The 23,217-nt window shown below is 46.6% G+C and overlaps 4 protein-coding genes across 4 annotated transcripts; 3 read left to right on the plus strand and 1 right to left on the minus strand.

The window, feature by feature from the left end:
• Positions 1-2,215: 2,215 nt before the first annotated feature.
• Positions 2,216-3,047, minus strand: LOC101768131. The gene is made up of 2 exons (XM_004985215.2): positions 2,793-3,047; positions 2,216-2,686 (listed from the first exon to the last, which is right to left on the minus strand). The coding sequence occupies exons 1-2, from the start codon at positions 2,875-2,877 to the stop codon at positions 2,508-2,510; spliced, it is 264 nt and encodes an 87-aa protein (XP_004985272.1). The 5' UTR covers positions 2,878-3,047; the 3' UTR covers positions 2,216-2,507.
• A 5,993-nt stretch (positions 3,048-9,040) lies between these two features.
• Positions 9,041-11,930, plus strand: LOC101768538 (FAD-linked sulfhydryl oxidase ERV1). Its single transcript, XM_012849220.2, has 6 exons — positions 9,041-9,403; positions 9,502-9,585; positions 9,855-9,902; positions 10,471-10,535; positions 11,149-11,226; positions 11,542-11,930. The coding sequence occupies exons 1-6, from the start codon at positions 9,230-9,232 to the stop codon at positions 11,654-11,656; spliced, it is 564 nt and encodes a 187-aa protein (XP_012704674.1). The 5' UTR covers positions 9,041-9,229; the 3' UTR covers positions 11,657-11,930.
• A 503-nt stretch (positions 11,931-12,433) lies between these two features.
• LOC101768936 lies at positions 12,434-13,988 on the plus strand. Its single transcript, XM_004985217.2, has 3 exons — positions 12,434-12,619; positions 13,497-13,540; positions 13,702-13,988. Exons 1-3 carry the CDS (start codon positions 12,517-12,519, stop codon positions 13,909-13,911), a joined length of 357 nt encoding a protein of 118 aa, XP_004985274.1. The 5' UTR covers positions 12,434-12,516; the 3' UTR covers positions 13,912-13,988.
• Positions 13,989-16,127: 2,139 nt separating this feature from the next.
• LOC105915197 lies at positions 16,128-18,261 on the plus strand. The gene is made up of 2 exons (XM_022829793.1): positions 16,128-16,218; positions 16,531-18,261. The coding sequence occupies exons 1-2, from the start codon at positions 16,128-16,130 to the stop codon at positions 17,643-17,645; spliced, it is 1,206 nt and encodes a 401-aa protein (XP_022685528.1). The 3' UTR covers positions 17,646-18,261.
• Positions 18,262-23,217: the final 4,956 nt, after the last annotated feature.

The following is a 23,217-nucleotide window of genomic DNA, read 5'->3' on the forward strand; positions in this document are numbered from 1 at the left end:
ACGATGACGCGATACCGGCGATCGCTCTGGAGATCAACGCGACGTCAGAGAACGAGGGATATGATTATGCGAGTGGTAGAGACAGGCTCCCTTCCACTGCTTCACGATCGCCTTAGCGTCAGATAGCACAGGTTCCACACCATCGTTTAGGTCAGCGTGCGATGTATCAACCGCGGGCCCGGGACTAGGCGTCTCTGTTCGGAGCAAGCAACCAGACCGGTGCGGATCAATATTAGGCTAAATCGCGAGATGAATCTATTAAGTCTAATTAATCCATCATTAGCGAATGGTTAATGTAGCACCACATTGTTAGATTCGTCTCGCCGTTTAGCCTCCACTTATGTAATCGGTTTTGTAAATAGTCTACGTTTAATACTCCTAATTAGTATCTAAACATTCGATGTGACGGGTGCTTAAATTTAAGCAAGGGAACCAAACCAGGCCTGACAGTGTAGCCACTGGTCAATATACCTGATGCTGTTTTCCACTTTTTCCTGTGCTCTGAACATTCAGCCCAGACCTGTGAAAGAAAGACTGAAAGCGAAAGGGAAGCTGACAAACTGTACAGGTACCCCAACAGAGCATGCTATCTGAACTTGAACTGGATGTTAAAGAAAGAAAATACATGTACAAAATCACTTCACTTGTTTAGGGGGGTTTGGGTAGGGGGGTTTGGGAGGAGGGGACTAAATTTTAATCCTCGTCACATCGAATGTTTAAATACTAATTAGAAGTATTAAACCTAAACTATATACACAACCTCTAGGCTAAATCGTGAGGCCTAATTAGTCTATAATTTAACAATGTGGTGCTACATTAACCATTCGCTAATGATGGATTAATTAGACTTAATAGATTCATCTCGCGATTTAGCCTATGAGTTCTGCAATTAGTTTTGTAATTAGTTCTTTTAATTAGTATCCGAATATTTGATATGACAGGACTAAAGTTTAGCCCCTGCTATCAAACGCGCCCTTACAGAGTGTTTGGGAGATAGGGGCTAAACTTTAGCCCTGTCACATCGGATGTTCGGATGCTAATTAGAATGACTAAATATGAGCTAATTATAAAACTAATAGCAAAACCCCTAGGCTAAATCACAAGACGAATCTATTGAGCCTAATTAATCCATCATTAGCGAATGGTTACTGTAGCGCCACATTGTCAAATTATGGACTAATTAGGCTTAATAGATTCGTCTCACGATTTAGCCTAGGGGTTGTATAATTAGTTTTGTAATTAGTCTAGATTTAATACTCCTAATTAGTGTCCAAATATTCGATGTGACGGGAGCTAAAATTTAGCTCCCTCCTCCCAAACACCCCTTTAGTTTGTGTGTGCAAAGTGACAGGAGCCCGTGCGCGGCCGAGCGGGTTTCCGCGGGGGACAGCAGCATCCGAGCAGAATCGAAAGAAGCGTCAGAAAACTGCCATGGCTGGCTGCCGGTGGGGGGATAGGGCGGGCCTGGCATTAAAAATCAGGGCGCCCCTGGCCCTCGTCTTTTGCCAGGGCCCAAGAGATGCTAAAGGAGAAAAGTCAGTCCAACGACCGAAAGCAAAGCTAAGACCTCCTTAGATCTTTCTTTAATTTTCTTTACGAGAATACTTATGCCTGAAGTTACTGATGCGAGAAGTAACAGGCAGGTTGTTGTTGCTCAAGCTGATAGGGGGTCTCTCGGTAGCCAGCCAGTAGGTATCAGCTGAGACTAGCTGAAGTGAGCCTGAAGGGACATTTCGGTTGGGTAAAGAGAGGCCATCGTCCATTGGGGAATGAACGGTTTGTGAATGTGAGGCCGATCGATTTCAGCAAGCGTCGAAAACTACGGCACAGAGCTGCATCAAGACGAGTCAAGAGAGTGGGACTTCAGATCTTGTGCAGCTAGGCGTAGCGACTACTTCTCTGAACAACGATGGGATTCGATGTCGGATTATCAATTGGCAGTCATTATGTAACGTGGTAAAATCATCTTCTAGCAGTGGCACCTGTGCAGGGAATATTCGGTTTTTAGAAACCTACCCGGCTACTCCCTTCTTCTAATCCTGATGACCGACGTGTTTTCTTTCTCAACTGAAGATGCTCTGGTTTCCTCGAAACTGAAGATGCTCTGGAGGCCCTGTTGATTGTGGGTTTGCCTGAAACCTGAATAAACATGTCGCGTAAACTAAGATTTACGCACTAATTTAGTAAGGCCATCCTAGATAAACACACCATCAAATTCGAAAAAGAAGAAAGGCCATGCTCTTGCAACACGAACACAGACAAGAGTCGCAAACCCCCCAAATTAAACAGCTCTGTTCATTCACATACCCCGGTATCATCTGCAGGCAGGGGCGGATCGATACACGAGGAGGAATGGAAGTACATCTCAGAGCCCATCGACTTCGAGCGAGTTCGATAGATACGTCATACGTACAAGCACCGGAAAACAGAGAAGAAGAAAAGTCAAAGGAAGCGAGGAAGAACTAGAAGCCCAGCAGCGGAGCTGTAGCGGCGGCGGCGGCCTTGACCTAGAATCCCCGGCAGAGGCGGAACCTGTCGCCCCACGGCCGGGGCTGCTGCCGGAACCGGCTGTGCCGCCTGGGCGCGGGCGCCGGCGGCGCCGCGGTGGTGCGGCTCAGCATCTCCCACATCACGTGCACGTCCTCGTACTCGCACGTGCTCACCTCCTGCCGCAGCCTCCACAGCCCTGCACAGCAAGCAAAAGCAACCGGCGCCAGAGTTAGACGAATCCATCCTGGGCGCCGCCGAGGGATCTTATCAAAGCCGGCGAGTACCTCCGCCGCCACCCTTACCTGTCTGGCGAACCCCGAAGCGGGACGCGACGCCGAGCCAGACCCTCCGCACCGGCAGCACGACGCGGTCCCACCAGTACCCCATCGATGGATCTGATCGATTGATCGCCGACGCCAAGCGGTCAGTCGCCGGACCTGCGCCGCAGGAGACCGGACAGGACCAAGCTAGGAGCTACCCCTATGCCTCTCCCCTCGTCGGTCTCCTCCTCCTCCTCCCCTCGATTATTAGACCGGGGTCCTCCGGTCGGTCGTCTTCCTCCGCGCCCCCTATTTGTACACGCACGACGGCACGAGGCAGGGGAGAACCGGGAGCACCTGCCCTAACGCTCGCACTGACACTGGCGGGCGGGCCCGGGGGCGCGGGCGCTGTGTGGGACAGGGAAGTCAGTTGGGCGGGTGGGTACGGTGGTTGCGGGCAGTTAGTTAACGGGGGGGCGGCGGGCACGTGCCAGGAAGCGGTAGGCGGCGCAGGACACGTTGGCGCGGGCTCTTGATAAAGCGGGGCCCAGGCGGGATTCATGTGCAGCAGTAGTAGCCCGCGGGTATGTGGCGGTTGGGTGGGTGGTTGCGAGGGTGTGTCAGTGGAAGGAGTTAGGTCACCCGCGCGGGCTGCTGTCATGGGCTGGGCCCAGACGCCTGCTAACTTCGCAACAGCTGCTGAATTCTCGACCCTGTTTGTGAATTCCACCTCGTCTGATACACAACGTGGACGTGTTATTCCTACGCCACAAGGATACCACCACTCCACGAGTCTACGAGTATGTTTAGGCCTCGAGCGTGCTCTTGCCTAGTACTCCTTTGGTGTGAGTGTGAGTGCGGTGAGACGGTGAACTGAATGAAATCTCTGTACACATAAAGTCTTTGGTTTTATTATCTAATCTTGCATAGCCTTACTTTTATGTGAAGTGAGGCGAACCACCAAATATAATTAGTGGTTCTACCCATCAAGTAAGCATATCTTTATTGCAACTATAAAGATAGAGTTGTAAGCATATCCAGTAGGTTGTAGTGTATCCATATCGAATGATTTTATTGCCGTCCATTCACATTGTAGGATTTTCGGTGGATTGATTGTATGTATGTTATTGTGAAAAATAGTCTTCTACCACACATGAAGAATGAAACACGATGCATAGATATGTGAGCACGATGCTTAGTACTTCCTTTTATTTTGATACTTCTGAATTCTATATCATACTCGGCTTGTTTTTCCACCTCGTCTGATAGAGGACGTAACACAATGCGACCATGTGGACGTGTCATTCCTAAAGCCTACGCCACAAGGATACCACGACCCCACAATTCTACACGAGTATGTTTAGGCCTTGAGCCTGCTCTCGCCTAGTCCATCTTTGGTGTGAGTGTGAGTGATAGAAGTCTTTTGGTTTCATTATTCGATCTTGTCTATCCTTACTTTGAGGCGAAACACCAAATATGTTCTGCTTATTATAAGTAAGCATATCATCTTTACTGCAACCGCAAAAATAGAATCGTGGGTTCTAGTAGGTTGTAGTGTATTCATATCGAATGATTTTATTGTCGCCCATTCACATTGTAAGATCTTCTGCGGATTGGTTGCACTCGCATGTTATTATGAAATAGTCTTCTACTATGTATAAGAAGGACGAAATGCTACAATTCTATTCGTGCAACTTAAATTAGTTAGACACGATGAATAGATCTTGTGAGCACGGTGCTTAGGACTTCCCTTTATCTTGATACATCTGATAACATACCTGGTTGTTTTTCTTTTTGTAATTACCTTGACCTGTTCTTCTTGAACTTGGAGAATGCATGCGAAATCGATAGAAAATTTCAGATCGACTTAAATTGAAACAAACAATCCTCGGAATAAAACACATGCGTCTATTGCGCTCTTAATGAAAACACAGGTTTTCTGCGAGTATGTTCGGTTTCGTTTCCTTTACTTTTTCCTGTTTTTTCTCTTAACTAACAGGCAATTTTTTTGAGCGACCAGTCGTCCAACTTGGTTTGAATGGCACCCGTTGCATCGAACGCGGATGTCCGAAATTCCAGGTTCCTCTAGTGCAAAAGAGATTGGTGCTTGACACCGAGAACCTCGAAAGGTGGTCACAGCAACCCAGCCGGCCGATGCACGTTGCGAATAAATGCACGAATCAAATCAACAAAGCTAGAGGCAGTCTTAAACTACTATAGCCTCCTACTGCTCTCGTGGGTCGAGTCAAACGCTGCCCATAGTGTAGTGTTAGCTCACCAAGATTAGTCATCAAGGCGTCTGATTGGCTCATGTCATCTGAGGATATCACGTCCCGTACCGCGCGATCGTGATAGTACGTGACCGGAGCCATGTGAGGAAAGCAAATCTCCTGAAGGAACAAGTGTGTATTGGATTCTCCAATTGGGCTCGCGATCACGACCGGGAACCGCCTAATCCTGTTACCTATATCTTGAGCCATCTCTCTTGTTGTCACCGCATCGATCTGGAGCCCCCGAGCGCGTGTCATCGGATCCCCCCAATACCCCATCGTGATCGCGCCCGCAGCGGCCAAAAAGGTTGGCGAGCGGCCGGTCATCATGGCGGTTTGGTTTGCGTCGCGCGCGAGAAAGAAAGGAAGCCGCCCAGCGCCGGGTCTCTGGGCAACTTTCGCCGTCGTCCGGGAATAATCCGCGGTTGGTTACCCTCTTACCGATGCGCTCCCGTGGGCCATTAGGCTCCTTCGCGACGGCGAGGGACAAACACCAAACAACAGATCGGCCCGTACCCACAGACACCAGAACGGACGCCTCACGCACGTGACCCCCTCGGATGGTAGCTGGTGATCGATCGGACCCGGACCAGTCTCGTGTTGGACGCTTCACACTTGGACCAGCAGCCAGCCGATGAGCCGGACGCCGGAACCCCAGTGAGTTTGGTTTGGCCAGTGTATTTCCTCGCTAGAACTAGCGCCGGTGGTAAAGTTGCGTGGGGGCGAAGGCGTCCGTTCTCGGCGTGCGTGAACCTGCCGGGAAGTTTCGGCCGGAGACCTGCGCTGATTGCCGGCCGGAAGCGGGGCTCGGCAGCGAGCAGAGTCCAAGAGTCCACTCTGCCTCGCGCGCGCGCCCCCGGAGCCGGGGCGCTTTTTGCCGTAGGGCTAATGCAGCGGTTATTGCATGCAGCGACAAGCGGCAATGCTGGGAAGTGCTACTCGCGACAGCTGGCCGCCAGATCCCCCATAGTTTCTTTTCTGTATGCTTTTCTTGTTGCAGTTGAGTCGGTTACGCAGGGGAGAGGTCTTGTTTATTGATTCTTCTTTATTTAGAGAGCATCAATTCCTTATTGATGTTTTTTATCCAGGTTTTTATTGTGTAGGATGACAAAATTGGAAAATGTTAGTTCATGTAAAAAATTTCTCTACTGTTGGATAGTTTTTTTTTAATCTCCTCAACCCTTAACAAACATTTAAGGAACAAAATGTTAAGCATATATATAGTTTTTCAATAGTTATTGATGGCCTATACTGTGAGATAATGATTAAGTTTGTGCGGCACTCCGGCCCCCCTCATGATAATTTTCTGGTTCCGCCATGCTAGACTTGCTAGTTAAAACAAAACAAAATCATCCTTCACCAAATTAAATACTAATTGCATGTGGATCTCACTCGGGACAGCGTTCAGCGGAGGAGTGTTGGAGCGGACTCATTATTTGCCGGCTCAAGAGAAGAGAGACACACGTTCCAGAAACAATCAATTGAAAAAGGTAGCCGTTCGTTCAGACTTCAGAGGGGTCGACGATCCACAGGATACAAGAATATTAGAAGAACAACATCTCACGTGCCGTGTCGGCTGCTGGTTTATTTAATTTTATTTTACCCTTTTAAAAAATCCAGATTAGATATATGCTAGATACGCGTGACGTCAAAGCTCAGGCGGCCGTGATGGCCTATGTTGCAGCTCCATGGACGTGTACGTATGTGTGGTTTGTGTATGGGGAGGCATGTGAAGAAGTCATAGAAAATTAGGCGCCGGAGCGGTCGATCAAGCCGGTTTCACACTGGCGAAGTGTTCACGAAAGAGTAGTCGCAGCTGCGATGCATGTCGCTGCGGGTTTGTTCTCCCACCTCGCGTCCCCAACAGCTCCCTAGGGGAAAACGGACCTTTAGTCCTGATTGGTAAGGATCAAACATCCTGAAAATCCATTCGGAACTAAATTTTCGAGACCCTCGGTTAGTGTTATCAATCGGGACTAGAAAGTTTCAAAAAAATAAAAAAATGGACCCGGCCGTGCCGGTTGTCCGCCCGTGCAGGCGGCCCGCCCGCCCCGTGCCACCCGCGCGCCATCTGTTCTGCCTGGAAGAAAAGGAGAGGAGGAGAGAAATAAGAAATAGGAGAGATTGCTGCACGAGATAAGGGAGGGGAGAGGATAGGTGGAGAGAGGGGAGGGGGGGCTAAAGGTCCCGGAACCTTTAGTCCCGATTGGAAATTCCAATCGGGACAAAAGCCTTTTGTCCCGGTTGGAATTTCCAACCGGGACTAAAAGGGGCGACGTCAGTGCGATTTTTTATAACCTTTACAACTAGAACTAAAGTCCTCTTTAGTCTTGGTTGATCTTTACAACTGGGACTAAAGTTTTCCTCCCTCCCCGGCGGTGATCTTCGGTGATATATTTTTGACCCGGGACTAAAGACACTTTAATCCTGGATTCAATATTAATCGGGACTAAAGGAGTTGAATGGAAGATTAGTTCTTACTAGTGGCTGGGCACTGGCTACTGGTGCTGAACTTACTAGTGGCTGGGCGCACTGGCTACCGGTGCAGTGCATATATGTAGCCCCAAAAGGCGTCATGATATTTAGGGGGCGTTTGGATCTTTAGTCGTGACTAAAATTCATGTCACATCGAATATTCGGAGGCTAACTAGGAGGACTAAACATTAGCTAATTATAAAACTAATTATATAGATGGAGACTAATTCACGAGACGAATCTATTAAGCCTAATTAATCCATCATTAACACATGTTTACTGTAGCATCACATTGTCAAATCATGGACTAATTAGGCTTAATAGATTCGTCTCGTAAATTAGTCTCCATCTGTGCAATTGGTTTTATAATTAGCCTATATTTAATACTTCTAATTAGTATCTAAACATTTGATGTGACCGGAATTTTAGGAGGTGCTAAAGAAACGAAGACCCCCTTATTGCCAGAGGAGCTAGGTGCATGTTGCACCCGTGCCATACTCCTACGACCCAAGACTGCGAGAGGACGTGTGAGATTAGAGACATGCCAGCGTCCGTACGTGTTCCTGGACTTCTCTCGAGGTAGAGTTCAAGACGTACCGATGCTAACCAGAAGTCCACGCAGCTCTTCCGCTGGTTCGTAAAAAAAAAATTCGGAACGGTGCGCACAGCGCCTGCCGGCGTGAAGGACTCTCTCTCACTCTCTCTGTTTTGAGAAGGGGACCCGCTCTCTCTTTTGCGGGGACTCTTATATGTGTACCGGAAAATGGTTAAGCCACTGAACTATATAAATCTATATAAAGTCTAGTAAGATCCAGCTCCATATTTCCGTTCCAAAATCAAAGAGGTTCAATTGATGATAGCACATTCAACATTTTCAACAGATAAAAAATGTATACCAACATTTTCCGAAAAAGTTGAACTTAGAAATGTTGAACCCCAAAAATGTTGACTAACATTTTCTCCAAAAATGTTGAACCTCAACATTTTTCTTCAAGAAATCTCGAAGTTGATCCAATATCTTTTGAAAAAATTATTTCAATATTTTTTTAATAATTTGTTTCAACATTTTTTCAAAAAGAATTTCGGACCTTCTTCTCCAACTCCGCCGGCGAGCCCGCGCGCGGGGGCCGTGGCGGTGCGGCGGCAGGCGAGCCCGCACGGGGGGCTGGCCAGGGTGGCTGCGCACGGGCGCGCAGCGGCGGGTTCAGCCGCGACAGTGGCGGCGGCGGAGGTGGCGCGGGGCAGAGGGGCGTGGAGCGGAGCTAGGGTATGGGTGACGATCCAACGATAACTATTTCCTGCACGAATGAAGGTTACACCTCTTCCTACCTTGCTCTTCCTACCTTGCGGAAGATGGATAAGTTTTCCGCTCTGTCGCGGATGGATTGGATAAGTTTTCCGCTCTGTCGCGGCATCCATCCGATGGGCGCCGCGGCAGGCCGCCATGTGAATCTGGACCATGCACCTTTCTTTCCCCAGCCCAAAGCCTCAAAGGCGACAAGGGCCCAATCCGAACACAGGAACTATCATGCATGGCTCCTCGGTGCGGCCCACAGGTCACAGTAAAATCCACCGATTTTGCCGTGCTTCGCTCTGCTCCGCGCACCCCGCCGGCCGCCGTTGCTGCAGCCGCGGTCGCCGCGCGCCCCCTATCCATCGGCACCCACCGCTCCGCACGATTGCGCTTGCAACTCAGTGTCGCCGCACGCACGTGAGCCGGCGGCCGCCGCCCCGATGCCGCTTTCGGGCTGGAATCCGCTGGCGCCCGTCCTCCAGACCGTCGCCGCCTTCTCCCGGCACCTCCTCATCGCCCCGGACACCGGCCCCGACGACCACCGCCTCCGCCCGCTCCTATCCCTTTCCCTCTCCCCGCCGCCGACCCCGCCTCCGCCGCCGGAGGTCCCCAAGGCACGTCGTTTTTCTCTGTCCTTGGGCACTTGTTGTCCTTTTCCGTTTTGGTGGAGGGGGAGGTGACCTGTAAGTAACGTTTTGGAGTGAATGTGCAGGAGAAGGATGCTAAGCCAGCGCCGCTGACGAAGGAGGAGGTCGGCCGGGCCACGTGGATGCTGCTCCATACCATTGCAGCGCAGGTGCTCGATCTCTTGCCTCTGTGAGTAGCGCAACAAAGCACGAAATCAGTTCGGCATTTGCCTGAGGGTGCTTTCTAGCTTACATCATGGATTATCGACAAACTGTGAATGGAATACACAAATTATTCATATACCATAAGACATTGGCATATATTGATCTGTGTACCTGAGGGGTGTGGAAGGAAATAAATTGTTTGATTCATGAGTTTCTGTTGAGTCTCATTAGCTGTCAAATTTTATTCCTACTAAATACGTGACTTGTGTTTCAGTTCCCTGATGAACCAACGAGGCAGCAAAAACGGGATGCGAAGGAGCTGGTAAGCACGAGAGACAACCCTGCTAATTTGCTTTAGAGTTGGAATACTCAGGAACCTCTGCCACTGTTTTGGAAGAGGTGTAAAGATTTGCTGTAACTAGTAATTTTCTCTCATGGTCAAGTAATAGATGCCTCGATTCGGAAAAGCCTCTCTGAGTCTCTGTTGATGTTACAGCCCGAAAAATCTAGAGGATAAGTTTCATGATGATTTGAGTACATTTACAGATTCCTGCAGGGTCTAATCCTTTCTTCATTCGTAGCTTAGGTTTTGATTTCATAAGTGTGCTTGGTTTAGCAGATTTAGATGTCGCATTTAGAAATAAAATATCATAAGCTATGTATTAGTAGACCACCACTAAATTTCCATCAGGAACAGTAAGTCGGAAACATTTTTTTGGGAGGGGCAGGAATGCAGTAGTAGATAGACATTAGTGCATTAATAAGAAGGGAAACAGAAACATGATTCTCGTTTCCTGTAGGTTTTTCTCCTTTTCCATGTGCATTGCTTTCTTTGCTTGACTACTTGATTTACACACAAAGATAACATCGCTACTGTTTTGCATGTTCAGATGCATATAATCTCGAGACTATATCCTTGCAAAGAATGTGCTGATCACTTCAAAGAAGTTTTGAAGTAAGCAACACTCGCCAACATCTTGGATAATTGCAATTCCTATTTAATAGCTTTTTTATTCCTTGAAGTGGTTATGTGCATTACGAAATGTTTTCACTTGATTCCTTGACAGTTTGTTGTTTTATGGTGTGATCTAAAAGCATCACATAATAACTGTGAACCCAAGCTACTGCTATATGAACACTTGTTCGAAACTTGGGATGCTCTAAATCTGTTGATTTGGCTGAACTCTATTCATTCAGTGTTAAACATTTTTTTTTGTCTGTATGATGCACATGATGATTAAACTCTTAACATGCGCACCAGGTTTTTGTCCACAGAGACTAAATTGACATCTTATAGGTGATATTAGTGTTTATATTTATGAAGCTCCTTTCATCACTAGCTGATGTCACATGGCTGCAGTGTCTGTCATTTTTTTTTGTTTTCTGAATGTTGTTGTAGAGGAGAGCCATTCATCAGAGCTCAGAGCTGGATATGTTCTAGTTGTGCAGTCCTACCCGATTATTCTGTTGTTTTTGTTCCCTTTTTTTTTGCCGTGGTAACAGTTATCTTTAGTTCTTTACCATGGAATGAACAATTAAACTGACTTACTTATGTGTTTTATTTGTAGAGCAAACCCTGTGCAGGCAGGATCTCAGGCTGAATTCTCCCAGTGGTTATGTTATGTACACAACGTGGTTAATCGAAGGTAACTCCATACGGTCAGCTTTGAGCTGTTGCTTGGTATAGTCTTGAAAATCATCTAAGGCACTGTAGTGTCGAATCTATTTCTATAGAATCATAGGAAAAATAAGGTCGAGGGCCAAAAGGAGGAAAACTGATGCACTGTAGCTATTTGGCACCCTTTTACTCCTACAATAAGGGGTATGTCAGTGTGTGGTTTAAGAGTGGATCTGTTTCCGTTCTGATATCATCATGATTTTGCAGAATGTTATGGAGCCTCTACTTTTGAGACTGTTCTTATGTGTTGCCGATCTGAGCATTTTGTGGTTGTCTTTTGCAGCCTTGGGAAACCAATATTTCCCTGCCAAAGAGTAACTGCACGATGGGGTAAACTGGATTGTCCCGAACGCTCGTGTGATCTAGAAGGCGCCAACGACATCATGCCAAATCGATGACGCAAACAAGAAATTCCTCTGGAATATTTACTTCAATGAGGATTTTTAAACAAGCTATTGTATGAGCCTACTACCAGGGAGATGAGGAAAGAGAGTTCAGGGCTCCATACCGAGTTGCTGACATTGTAGAGCGAAGAGCGTCTACCTGATTTTCTGTATCCTTGGGCGCTGGTGGTGTTAGTGGTAGTAGAGTATGTTGGATTCGAATCTGGCGATGTTTGTACTTTGTACAGTTTTACCATGGTAACAGTAATCAAATTTTGTTTGAGCTACTGATCTTGTTCCTGCATTTATTTTTGGCTAGGTTCTGTGTATGTTCCCTAGTCTGAAGTCTGCTTCTTCTATCTATCAGACCATACAGTCGTACAGATTTTTGTGCAGATGACGGATATCTGAACAGTTTTGTATAATATCTCGTGAGTCAGGAGTGCACTTCTATAGAAAAACCCTGGAAAATAGGATGCTGAAATACTAAAAGATACCTACCGATATTAGAAAGCCTGGACCAGCAACACCTGCAAGCATGGCCATCAATGCGAGATTGCCGGCTGAAGGAGGAATGCATGGCCTTGCCGGCTGATGGAGGAATGCATGGAGGCCACCTTCCTCGCTTTCCCCGGCCATTTTTCTGCAGCTCAGCTCCTCGTTGTTGACGATGACATAAATTCTGCTGTCTTATCACATCAGTTTTTTAATCCCATGCTGACATCTAGCAGCAATGCGAATGAAATTCAGAAATTGCATCACGCATGGACCTCTCGCTATCTTAAGAAGAGGAGCCGCAGGAAGCCAAAGGAAACGAAGCACAAGCGCATTTGAAACTCTGAAGGGATTGGATTGTGCGTGCGCAGGTGCAGGAGATGAGGCTTCCCTCAACGCTGGTGTTGCTGATATTTGCATTTGTTGGAGGAAATCTGCTTATGGGCATCTCCTCTAATGCAAGAAGCGCCAAGAACTCCACAGGTACATTCAGCAAACCGTCCTATTCCTGGCTCAGGCAAATCTTCCCGTGTTTTTCTCCTGCCACTTTGTTCATACGGCTTCTGTTCTTTTCCATCTTTCTCGTCGGTTTTGGAGTAAAGAGTGATAGTTACAGGCTTGGGGCTTGAGAAATTATCTCACCGCCTTGGGTTCACGGTACAGTGATGGATATTTGAAAAGATTGTTGATGGGTTCTGATGCTATTTTCTCAAAATTCAAAAGAAAAGAGAATAAGAAGATCTGAATCACCTGACGATATTGATAGCTCAACATAACAATGCCATTGGATCTTCTCACCAAGCAAGAATGCCATTGGAAGCATATGCCATTGGAGTTCACTTTAACAATTACTACTGACTAAACTATATATCTAATCATGCATGTATATCTTATCCATGAAAGACAATTGTTACTCCCCTCTTTTCAGAATGCAAGGCAGGGTTTGGCCTGCTCTCTCTCTCCAAAATTCATTTTGATCGCTAATCTCATATATTATACTGTTCGAGACCATGAAATCGACATCTTATGAAAGTGCATTTAAATGGAATTCATGTTAATAACTGCTTATTGTATAATCTACAACCTAGGCTAATTCTTGGTTAGAGATTGAGTCTCGGAATGCATGTGTGTCTTAAAAAGGAAAAGGAGGGAACAGTTGGTACGAACTAATTTTCGCCGGCCACTAAATGTATGGACTTCCGACAGTTGTGGGTGCAATGATGGTTATTTAAGCTGTAGATGCTGTTTTGACTGGTTGGTTCTGTTTTTTTTTCTCTCAGCATCTTTTTATTCTGAAATATTGAGATTGTATATGGGGAATATGTGGCCTATGGTTTACATTTAGTTGCATTCCTTGCAGATCCAGGGCATGGAAACATTGAGTTAAACGGCAGGAAACTAAAGGTGTGAGCTCAAACATAGATGGAAAATGTCCTGCATTCCCTAGACCAATAAAACTTGTGTTTCTTGATATATCCTTCTTGAGGCAGTTGTTTTCCATTACTAATCATAGTGGGGGAACAATTGCAAGTTCTTACAAATGATTCTTCATGTATCATTTTCAGGAACGATACACTATCCGGAAGACAAGGGGCCTGGAAAATATTAGGACGGATGACTACCAGCCCGTTGATCCAAGCCCAAGCTCCAAAGCCACCATCAGACCAGGTCCAATTGAGCATGGCGCACCGATTCTTCCTTATGTACCACAGTACCCACCGCCTCCTGGTGGCCACCCTGAGGGTGTGTCTCCTGCTGGATCCCCTTCCACTTAGATGCACGCTGAAATTGTCCAAATCTGCTATGACCCCCTATATGCGGTCAAAGTCTGCTTTGTTATGCTGTTTTCAATGTTTACTAGTGTACCATATGTCTGAAATGTTAGTGTCTTGGGGTTACCTGTAAGTGTTTTGAGTGGTGCATTATGTTCTATGTATGCTGTTCTTGAATCAGCTGGTATGGAGTTTTTTTTTTTGCAGGCTGAATTAGGTAACTGTTAAAATGCTGAGTAGTGCACGCTTCTATTTTGGACATCACAAGTGATCACGATCAATTTTCTGGTTTACTTCTTACGGTGCATTGACACGGTCTGCCGCCATGTCTAGGGGATACTCCTACGAATTCGTTCAGGAGATCGAAGTTGAATCGATGCTGAATTCTCATGTGGTCTTGCGAACGGATGCATCGGTTTTGGAAAGCCAACATGGGGTTTGCTAGGAAACGCTGAACGAATTCGGGTCGGTTCAGGTGATAGGTGATTGCATTTCCTTTCATACCTGCACACGTTTCCTTCGATGCTATATGTGGAATTTCAGACAGGTGAATATATGTGATTGTACTTCGCCCGGAGAGCGTCCGCCATTGCCGCCTTTTGGAAAGCAAGCGTGTCGAGCGGGGAGGGCCGGCGCAGAGAGGCCAGAGCGATGCCGAAGCGGCACAGGTCGGACGACGCAGGCGACCGCAGATCCAGGAGTTCATGCCGCCGGTGCCCGCCGCAGCGGCATCTCTACGTCGTGCTGGACGACTGGTCCAGGGGCTACAGCATCTACAAGCTCGACGTGGACGGCTCCGGCGGTGGCGACCCCGACGACGCCGACTTGTACCTGCGCGCAGAGCGCCTCCCAGAGCCGCCGGTATTCCGCCTCGAGATGCCCGTCAAGGTGCGCGGACGTTTCGCGCTCTTCGCCGCGGTTGGCACCAGGATCTTCGCCATGGATTACAGCGACGAGAACAGGGACGCCCCCGTGCTGGTGTACGACACGGCCACGGGGGCCCTGGCCGTCGGCCCCGCCACCCCCGCCGAGCTCCAGTACCTCCCCAAGCTCGTGGCCGCCGGCGACCGCTGGCTGTACGCGCTGGACAGGAAGGCCAGCGGCGGCGGCGACCACCTCATGGCTCATGGCGCTGGAGCCGCACGGGACGGACGGGTGGGGCTGGACCAGCATCAGGGACGCGCCGTGGCAGGCGGGGTGCTGGCGGCGGGACTGGGGCAGCATCAGGGACGCGGCGCTCGGCGGCGGGCGGCCCCCCGACTGCCACGCCGCGCACCCGGACGGGCGCACCGTCTTCTTCTCCGTGCACGGCAGGGGCACCTTCTCGCTCGACAATAGAACGGAGGAGTGGGCGCGGCACGGCGAGTGGACGCTGCCGTTCCGGGACCAGGCCTACTACTAGGCCGAGCTGGACGCGTGGGTGGGGCTCCGCTGGGTGGACGGGGACGACGCGGCTGGTCAAGGGCTCGTCTGCTCCTGCGACGTCGTTCCTCCTGACCCCGACGACGGCGACGGCCGGGAGCCGGCATGGAAGGTCGCCGAGGTGGTCGAGGCGGACGGCGAGAGGACCGTGGCCGTGAAGCTGGCGCGCATGGGCGGCGGCGTGTTCTGCCTCGTGGAACGCCGGCGCAGGAGGGGCGCGCACGACGACGGGGACGGGCGATGCCTGCTCTACGCGACCACGTTCCGCCTCCGGTACGGCAAGGATGGGGAGCTGCGTGCCGCGGAGCGCCGGGCGCGCTGCTACGCGGTGCACAAGAGGTCGCATAAGTTCGAGTGGCAGGCGTTCGGAATCTGATGAAACCGCCTCGATTTCTTCCACCTCCTCGCCTTTAGCACATTATAAACTGGTGAAGATCATTGTACTGAACTGGATGCTTCCAATAGTTGCGCGTGTTAGCATTTCGCAGGAGGATGGCCAGCTGCTTGCAGACTGCAGGGCACTCTGTTCTTTTTCGCGATCGATTCATGTGCTTTCTGAAGGGAAGCAAATAGAATCGTCTGCATAGATCAGGGTGTTGTTCCAGTGCAGATGATCGATACCATTATATTTTTTTTTCGAGAAAGCTGTAATCTGATTGATAGGAACGACGAGAATTTCCATGATGGTCTGCATTGAGAACTGTTGTGATCGATATACAAAGCCACAAAGGCGAGCATCCTGCAGTGTTCAGCCAATGCTTGGCGCCTTGGCGAGCATCTGCATGTGTTTGGAGCAGATGGATGCTGATGGGCCATATGAATGCAGGAACGTTCCGATCTGCGTCTGCTCACCACGAGCCGCGCCGGGATGGCCGAAATTTCCAGGCAGTACGTCCAGATTGCCAGGGTTAGAAGCAAGAAACTGAACTGAATTTTCTTAAGAAAGCCTGTGCAAGGAGTATTTGAAGTTAAAATTTTGAACGCGTGCTACCCGGCAAAGAATTGGCGTCTTTCAGTTCCATACCGGAATGTTCTCTCGTTGGGAGAATTTCCAGAAATTTTATGCGAGCCAGGTGCCTCCTACGGCCCAGTAGCAAACTGATAGGAGGAATGTCCTGCCACGGCCCATCTAGGTCAAAGCCCGGCCGCGCTGATGACTTGACTTGACCTTGCCCAAAACCGGAAGGTGCCGGGTGTAAGCAATCGAGCGATCCTACCACTCTCCCCGTTTGTTCCAGTCCCCCACTCCAATCTGCTGCAAAACCCTCATCGTGCCTGCAACCAGCGATCAAGCCGATCTTCGCCATGCCGTCCGCCCCCGGCCGCCGCAAGCCGTCGCGGTCCTCCTCTGCCATCGTCGCGGACAAGGAACGCGGGCGCCACGAGCTCAGGATCGACGCCGGTACCCTCGACGCCGCCGCGCCCGCCGGAGAAAGGGGGCTTCTGGCTTCCTCCCCCTTCACCGTGGGAGGACACCGCTGGCGCGTCCGGTACTACCCCAACGGGACCGACGCGGAGAGCAAGGGGTGGGTGTCCATCTTCCTCTTCCTCGACGAGGACGTCGCCGAGCCGGTGACGGCGCGGTTCCGGCTCAGCCTCGTGACGGAGGTGCGGGCGCTGTTCTGCATCAAGTGCAAGGCCGAATTGCTTTCAAAGCCCGAAGCGCAGTACAACTTCACGAGCAGGGGTACTTGGGGGTACTCCAAGTTCGAGCAAAGACAGACCTGCGTCGCCGCGAGGTCGATCGATTCAGCATCAGGTGCGACATCGTCGTCCTCAACGGGTTCCGCACGAAGGAGGAGGCGCCGTCGGCCGCCATTCCCCCGTCCGACCTGCAAAAGCACCTCGGCGACCTCCTGCAGAGCGGAAGGGGCACGGACGTGGTGTTCGAGGTCGGTGGCGAGGCGTTCGCCGCGCACCGGTGCGTGCTCGCGGCCCGGTCGCCGGTCATCAGCGCAGACCTCCTGGGCGCCGCGAGCGACGGCGCCGCAGCGGCCGGCGTGGTGCGCGTGGACGGCGTGGAGACACGGGCGCTCAAGGCTCTGCTCCGCTACGCCTACACCGACTCGCTGCCGGAGATGGACAGGGAAGAGGAAGACGCCATTCTCCGGAACGTCGCGGCGGACAGGTACAGCCTGCAGAGGCTGAAACTGATCTGCGAGGACAGGCTGTGCAGACTCGTTAGTGTAGGCACGGTGGAGATCACCCTTGCGCTAGCTGAGCAGCACAACTGCGACAGGCTGAAGGAGGCGTGCCTGCAGTTCCTCGGTGCTCCGGCGAATTTGCGGGCAGCCATGGGCGCTCGTGGCCAGTAGCGGCCGACTGCATATGCTTTTCACTGATAAGGATCTAACACTTTAACACCGATGCCGGAATCGCAGTCAAGTGATGCTCAGTGAGTTTGCGTTTGTGGATCATGGTTCCTGCACTTCTCATTGTCTTACATTACCTGCTAGTGATTATCAGGGTGCATAGCTACTTGGATCCTATGCAGAAGCAGAAATTCCATCTTGCCTTGGAAGATAGTTCATAGTTAGTTGCAGCCCTATGACTGCCAATTGATCAGAATTCAGAAATGACTTTGTTACTATATAGCTTTGCAGATTGAATGCTCACTAGGCATCTGTGTTTGTTTCAATGTTTGGGTGGAAGAAGCTGCTTGCCACTTTGCATATCTGTTCCTGTTTTCTAGTTGTAAGCTGTCAAGTCTATGAGACTATGACTGCATCTATCCAACGGAGATGCAAAACACTGAAAATGCAATTGCATTCACTCATGCAGGACTCTGTTTCGGTCTCTGTTTTCTTGTTGGTCGCATCTATGAAACAGGTAGGAGGGATACTTGTATGACTGATACAGAAGAAGTGCCCTTAAATAATACATCCACAGCTAGCCTTGTCTCTAGACCAACAAGCAAGTAAACAAAGCAACTCCTTACATTGTATTGATCACATGCTGATTCTTTTATTGCTGATTTGCCTTAGAAACTACGAATGTTGAGTTTCAGGACGACCCTACAGTCTACGAATACGATTGTTAGTCAGAAAGGAAGCCTACTTTTAAACCTACAACATGTGTTGAAACAGAGATGCTTTACATTTGAACACTTTTAAACCTGCAACATGTGTTGAAATGTAAAGCATCTCCGACTCTCTGTTCATGTGACAATGCAGTACCATCAGAATGCAATTTTGGTCGTGATAAAACCTTCTTGAAAAATCAAGTTTCCATTTGTCCTGTTTATTCTGATCCATGAACGTCAATTACCCAGCTTGCCGACAACCCAAAAAAGAAACAAAAAGGCATGATTAGCTTGCAAAATTATGAACTAGTCATATATGCTCATGATACCTGATATCAAGATGTTACTAGCCACCTATCTGATGCAATCTTCCAGTTCTGTGGAGCTGGTTGTTAGGATTTCAAGGGTTGCTTTTAACTTAAGCTCGGACAGGCAGAACAAACTAATGGTGATGGTTTCCATTAGTGGCTTCTTCCTTTCAAGCTTTTTTCAATTGTCCCACTGACATAGACGCTCCACACGATGTTACATATTTTTTTTCAAAGAGATCTTAGTGGGATTTATTCAATGATATATGTCACTGATCCACGAATCAAAAACTAGTACATGTCAAAAGGAAATTTGACCAATATGAACTTTATGCCAGAAAGTATATACGTTTCTGTTATGCTACACAAAGACCCTGTTTAGGTAGAAAGAAAACGTATCCCAAGTCCAAAGCAAGTAGAACGAGCATGTAGAATACTTCATCCTGGTCATACAAGAACACCACATTTGATTCACATGCCGAGCAAAGAATCAAAGTATTGCAATCAACTAGGATAAAGCTAGAATGACATGAGACCTAATCACCAAGCATCACCTGCAACAACTCGATTACCATCGTGACATGTATGTTCCTTATGTTTCAAGGTATAGCACCATTAGCATCCTAGTTAAATCCACACGCACACCATGCATTACCGAATCTTCAAACCATGAAGAATGCAATCATGCCAAAAAAAACTACCATCCTTGCTTATCACTAGGAGTGAGATATAATTACCTCTCCACTGACAACCTCCATCAAATTCAGAACTGAGGAATGCAGCAGAAGGCTCCCTTGAGTTCTGGTGCTAACTGACCAAATTATGCTTTATTGGTGACACTTACCTTCAGTGATGGACCTATTACTACTAACTAACTAGCTAACAAGCATTATTAGCGGACAACTTGATTGTTGAGCACCGGTGTTAAAACTCAGCAATCAGCAGTCGCTGCTGGGCGACACCTCAGCTAATGCTGACCTTTGTCGAGGTGAAAGCCTGATGGTGTTGATGTTGTTTCTTACAACAGTGTTCCTAGTACCCGGATACAGTCAGATAGGTTGTTAAGAAGCTGTTGTTGCAGTGAACAGTTTATCTTTTTTTCGAAAAATAGTTGTGTCCACTGATCTCTCCTGCTGCACCGTGACAGACATGTCTCGTCGAACAGCACCAGTTACATCTCCGTGTTAAACCTTGAATCCAGAGTAGTTTCTTGGATAGTTAACATCACAAGATCTTTTTCATGATGCATCATTTTAAATGGCACCGTCCTGCATCTTGCAACTGAAGTCTGTTTACATTTTCTCATGTTCATGTTGCTTGTCCATCCAAATCTTTGTAGACTGTGAACACCAATATCCAAAAAGGAAATCTTATTGCAGATCTGGATGACATTAGTAATACATATCTTACTAATTTAGAAATGCATCGCCGATGTTTCTTCCCCAATACAACAAGAAGTCCTATCTCACTGATCTTCAATGCTGTTAAGGTTACATTATTCCATTTAGCTGAGCTTTCAAGCAGAAAAGTGGATTCCACTTTGACAAATTCCTAAGTTTCCGATGAGAATAGATTCTAATTCAAGTCAAACACTACAAACATGGTCTACTTTTCCTTGAGCCATATGTGAAGCAACTGCATTTAGATTCTTTGAGTGGTTCGTTCCCAGGATAAGCAAAGATTATTCCCAAAACAACAGAATTGATACTTCCTTGCAATGAACTATAGGCATATTCATCTTAATGTTACTAATTGGAGGTTCTATATGGACACTCTAGAAAAATAGAGAAACGCTAAAAATTCTCAAAAAAAACAAAACATTTGGCCATTAATCGGTAGACTCAAATCATTATAGTCATTGGATCTATTATGTTTTCTAAAAAAACACCCACCTATGCCATTATGAAAATAGCCTAAAGTAACCCCCTAAATCTATATCTAAAATTACCCACATCTGCCATTATATAAAACTAAAGTAACCCCCTATTTTCCATCAAAACTACCCACTCATGCCATTATAAACAATATTTAAAATAACCCTCTAAATTTGCACCTAATTGCCCACCACTAATACCAAAAAAAATTTAAAGTGACCCCTTAAATTTGCATCTATATTACCTACTTATGTCATTATTAAAAATAACATGAGGTAACCCTACATTTGAATCCAAATCACCTTAATTAAAAATATACAGCAATATATGATTCTAAATCGTCTATTTTTATACTATTGGTATATGATATAACTAAAGTATATACGGTGTGTCACTATTTATAAAAGATATAGAGGAAGTAATGAGAATATAGATTTCTAGGTTAAAATTGTAGTTCAAACTTAGGATCCATTAAACAAATTCAAGCGCATACCAAAGTGAAAAGTTAAACATTATAAATATGGATAAAAATATTATAGAGTAATTACTAACTAAATTCTATCACAATTGGATGAAGATAATAAGTATGTATCTATATAAGTATTATGTTCGAATATTTAACAAATGAGAGATAGCTTATGGTAATAGTTTTGTAGCAACGTGATCTTATTTTTTTTCCCATTGGAGACTCCACATTAGTTCCCACGAGACACGCTAAAAAAAGAGACAAATCCTAGAAATTTTCACAAAAATAAAAAATATCAAACATCAATTCTATAAACTCTAATAATCATAGCCATTGGTCTATTATATTTTCTAAAAATTTAACCACACTATCATTATGAAAGTATTTAAAAATAAACTCTAAACCTATATCTAAATTATCATTCATTATAAAAAAATAATCTAAAGTAACTCCATAATCTTCATCCAATTTAATCATACATGTCATTATAGAGCATAACTTAAAATGACATCTTAAATTTTTATCTAGGTTACCCACATTTGTCGTTATTAAAAATAACCTAAAGTAAACACCTAAATTTTAATCTAATTATCTTCATGTGCATCATACAGAAATATCCAAAAGTAAACTAATATATGATTCTAAATTACCTATTTATACCATTGTTAATATAGAAATATTAAGTTAAAGTATACACACATGATGAGTTTCACCATTTAGATCATTTATTCATGTTTGTGAGAAATTGATGAAAATATTGATTTTCATGCTAAACACAATGTATGGAGGTGCGATACAAAATGAAGAAGTGTGAACGTGCATGAAAAAGTGTACATAACTAGATAAAGATAAGTACATATCTATATAACTATTATGTTGAAGTATTGAAAAAATAAGAGAGCTAAACAATGTTGATTATTAGCTAGGAGTTTATTTTCTAAATAATTTTTAAATACAATAGCTTTTAAAAACATTAGCTTGTGCGGGAGCACGGGTTGATAGACTAGTACAACTAAATGGAATGTACACAAACACAACAAATTGGAGCATTGAATTCCAAGCTTGTTGAACATTACTTTGTGCTATCTTCAATCCTTTGTAACTTGCAAGCATGGGGCATGGCAAACACAGAGCATCAAGCAACGCCAAAGCAATGAGGTGTACACAAGATGATCTTCTCCACTTCAGAATAACGCAGTGAACGTAGCTGCAAGCAAGGTGTAGGTTTCGCAGAAGGCGTCCGAAGAACTCTCCTCTTCCAGGGATAAGGGCATTCAGAAACTTCATATAATCAGAAGAGTTGGTCAAGTTTCGGCGCACGCTTAGCTGTTGCCAATTGAGATTACAAATTTGGTGCTCGTCTGAAAGTTTGTGCGCGTAGCTGTTGCCACTCCAAATTGTGATGCTCCTTATCTGAAAGCCACTCGCATTCTTCGTAGTCACGCCGTGGTGATGCAAAGGCATACGCATCATAATGCATAAACAATTATTCCAGCCGTGCACAGCTTAGCAACTGGAGTATGATTGCACATACATCCCACAGCTGCAGTAGTCAGTATGAAGCCATGTAAAGATACTGCGCTCAAGTCCTCTTTTCTTTCCCTGTATACCACTTCATCATGATAGTACGTAGTAGAAATGATGAGTTTGTTAAGAGTTACAGTCTGTTACACGAGTACATCAAAACTTAAATGCTCATGTTCAGAGAAGGTACCTGAATACAGTGCAATGTACCATTTGTTGTAGTAAGAGGCAAGTCTTCAGTACAGTACCTCAAACTGAACTTTGCGGTTACTACTATCCTGGTACGTTTGATGAGTGGCGAACTGCCTCGCTTCTTCGATGTTCCTGTGCTGAATCTCCACGCTGATCAGAGTCAGTAAGTCACATGCTGTAACACTGTTATGATTCCATACCTACTTTAGCCCTTGATAAACTACTTTAACAGTTAACACTGCATAAAAAACTGCAAATCTTCATGAACTCTCTCTCTTTCTCTCCAGGGCAATGGTCCAGCTCTTCTAAGATGCTGTCACTTTTACCCTCTGGAGCAGCAGCCAGATGCCGGCCCTTTCTGCACATGCACTAGCACATGGCTAAATGCCAATGTGGTTCTGTATTTGAAACTAATGCATACGTTTTTGAGAAAGTAGATACAGTGTTATATACAATCTGTAAATCAGCAAAGATGCATACTAATGTGACCCCAGGACTGAA

Source organism: Setaria italica, chromosome IX (assembly GCF_000263155.2).
Source record: "Setaria italica strain Yugu1 chromosome IX, Setaria_italica_v2.0, whole genome shotgun sequence".
NCBI lineage: Eukaryota > Viridiplantae > Streptophyta > Magnoliopsida > Poales > Poaceae > Setaria > Setaria italica.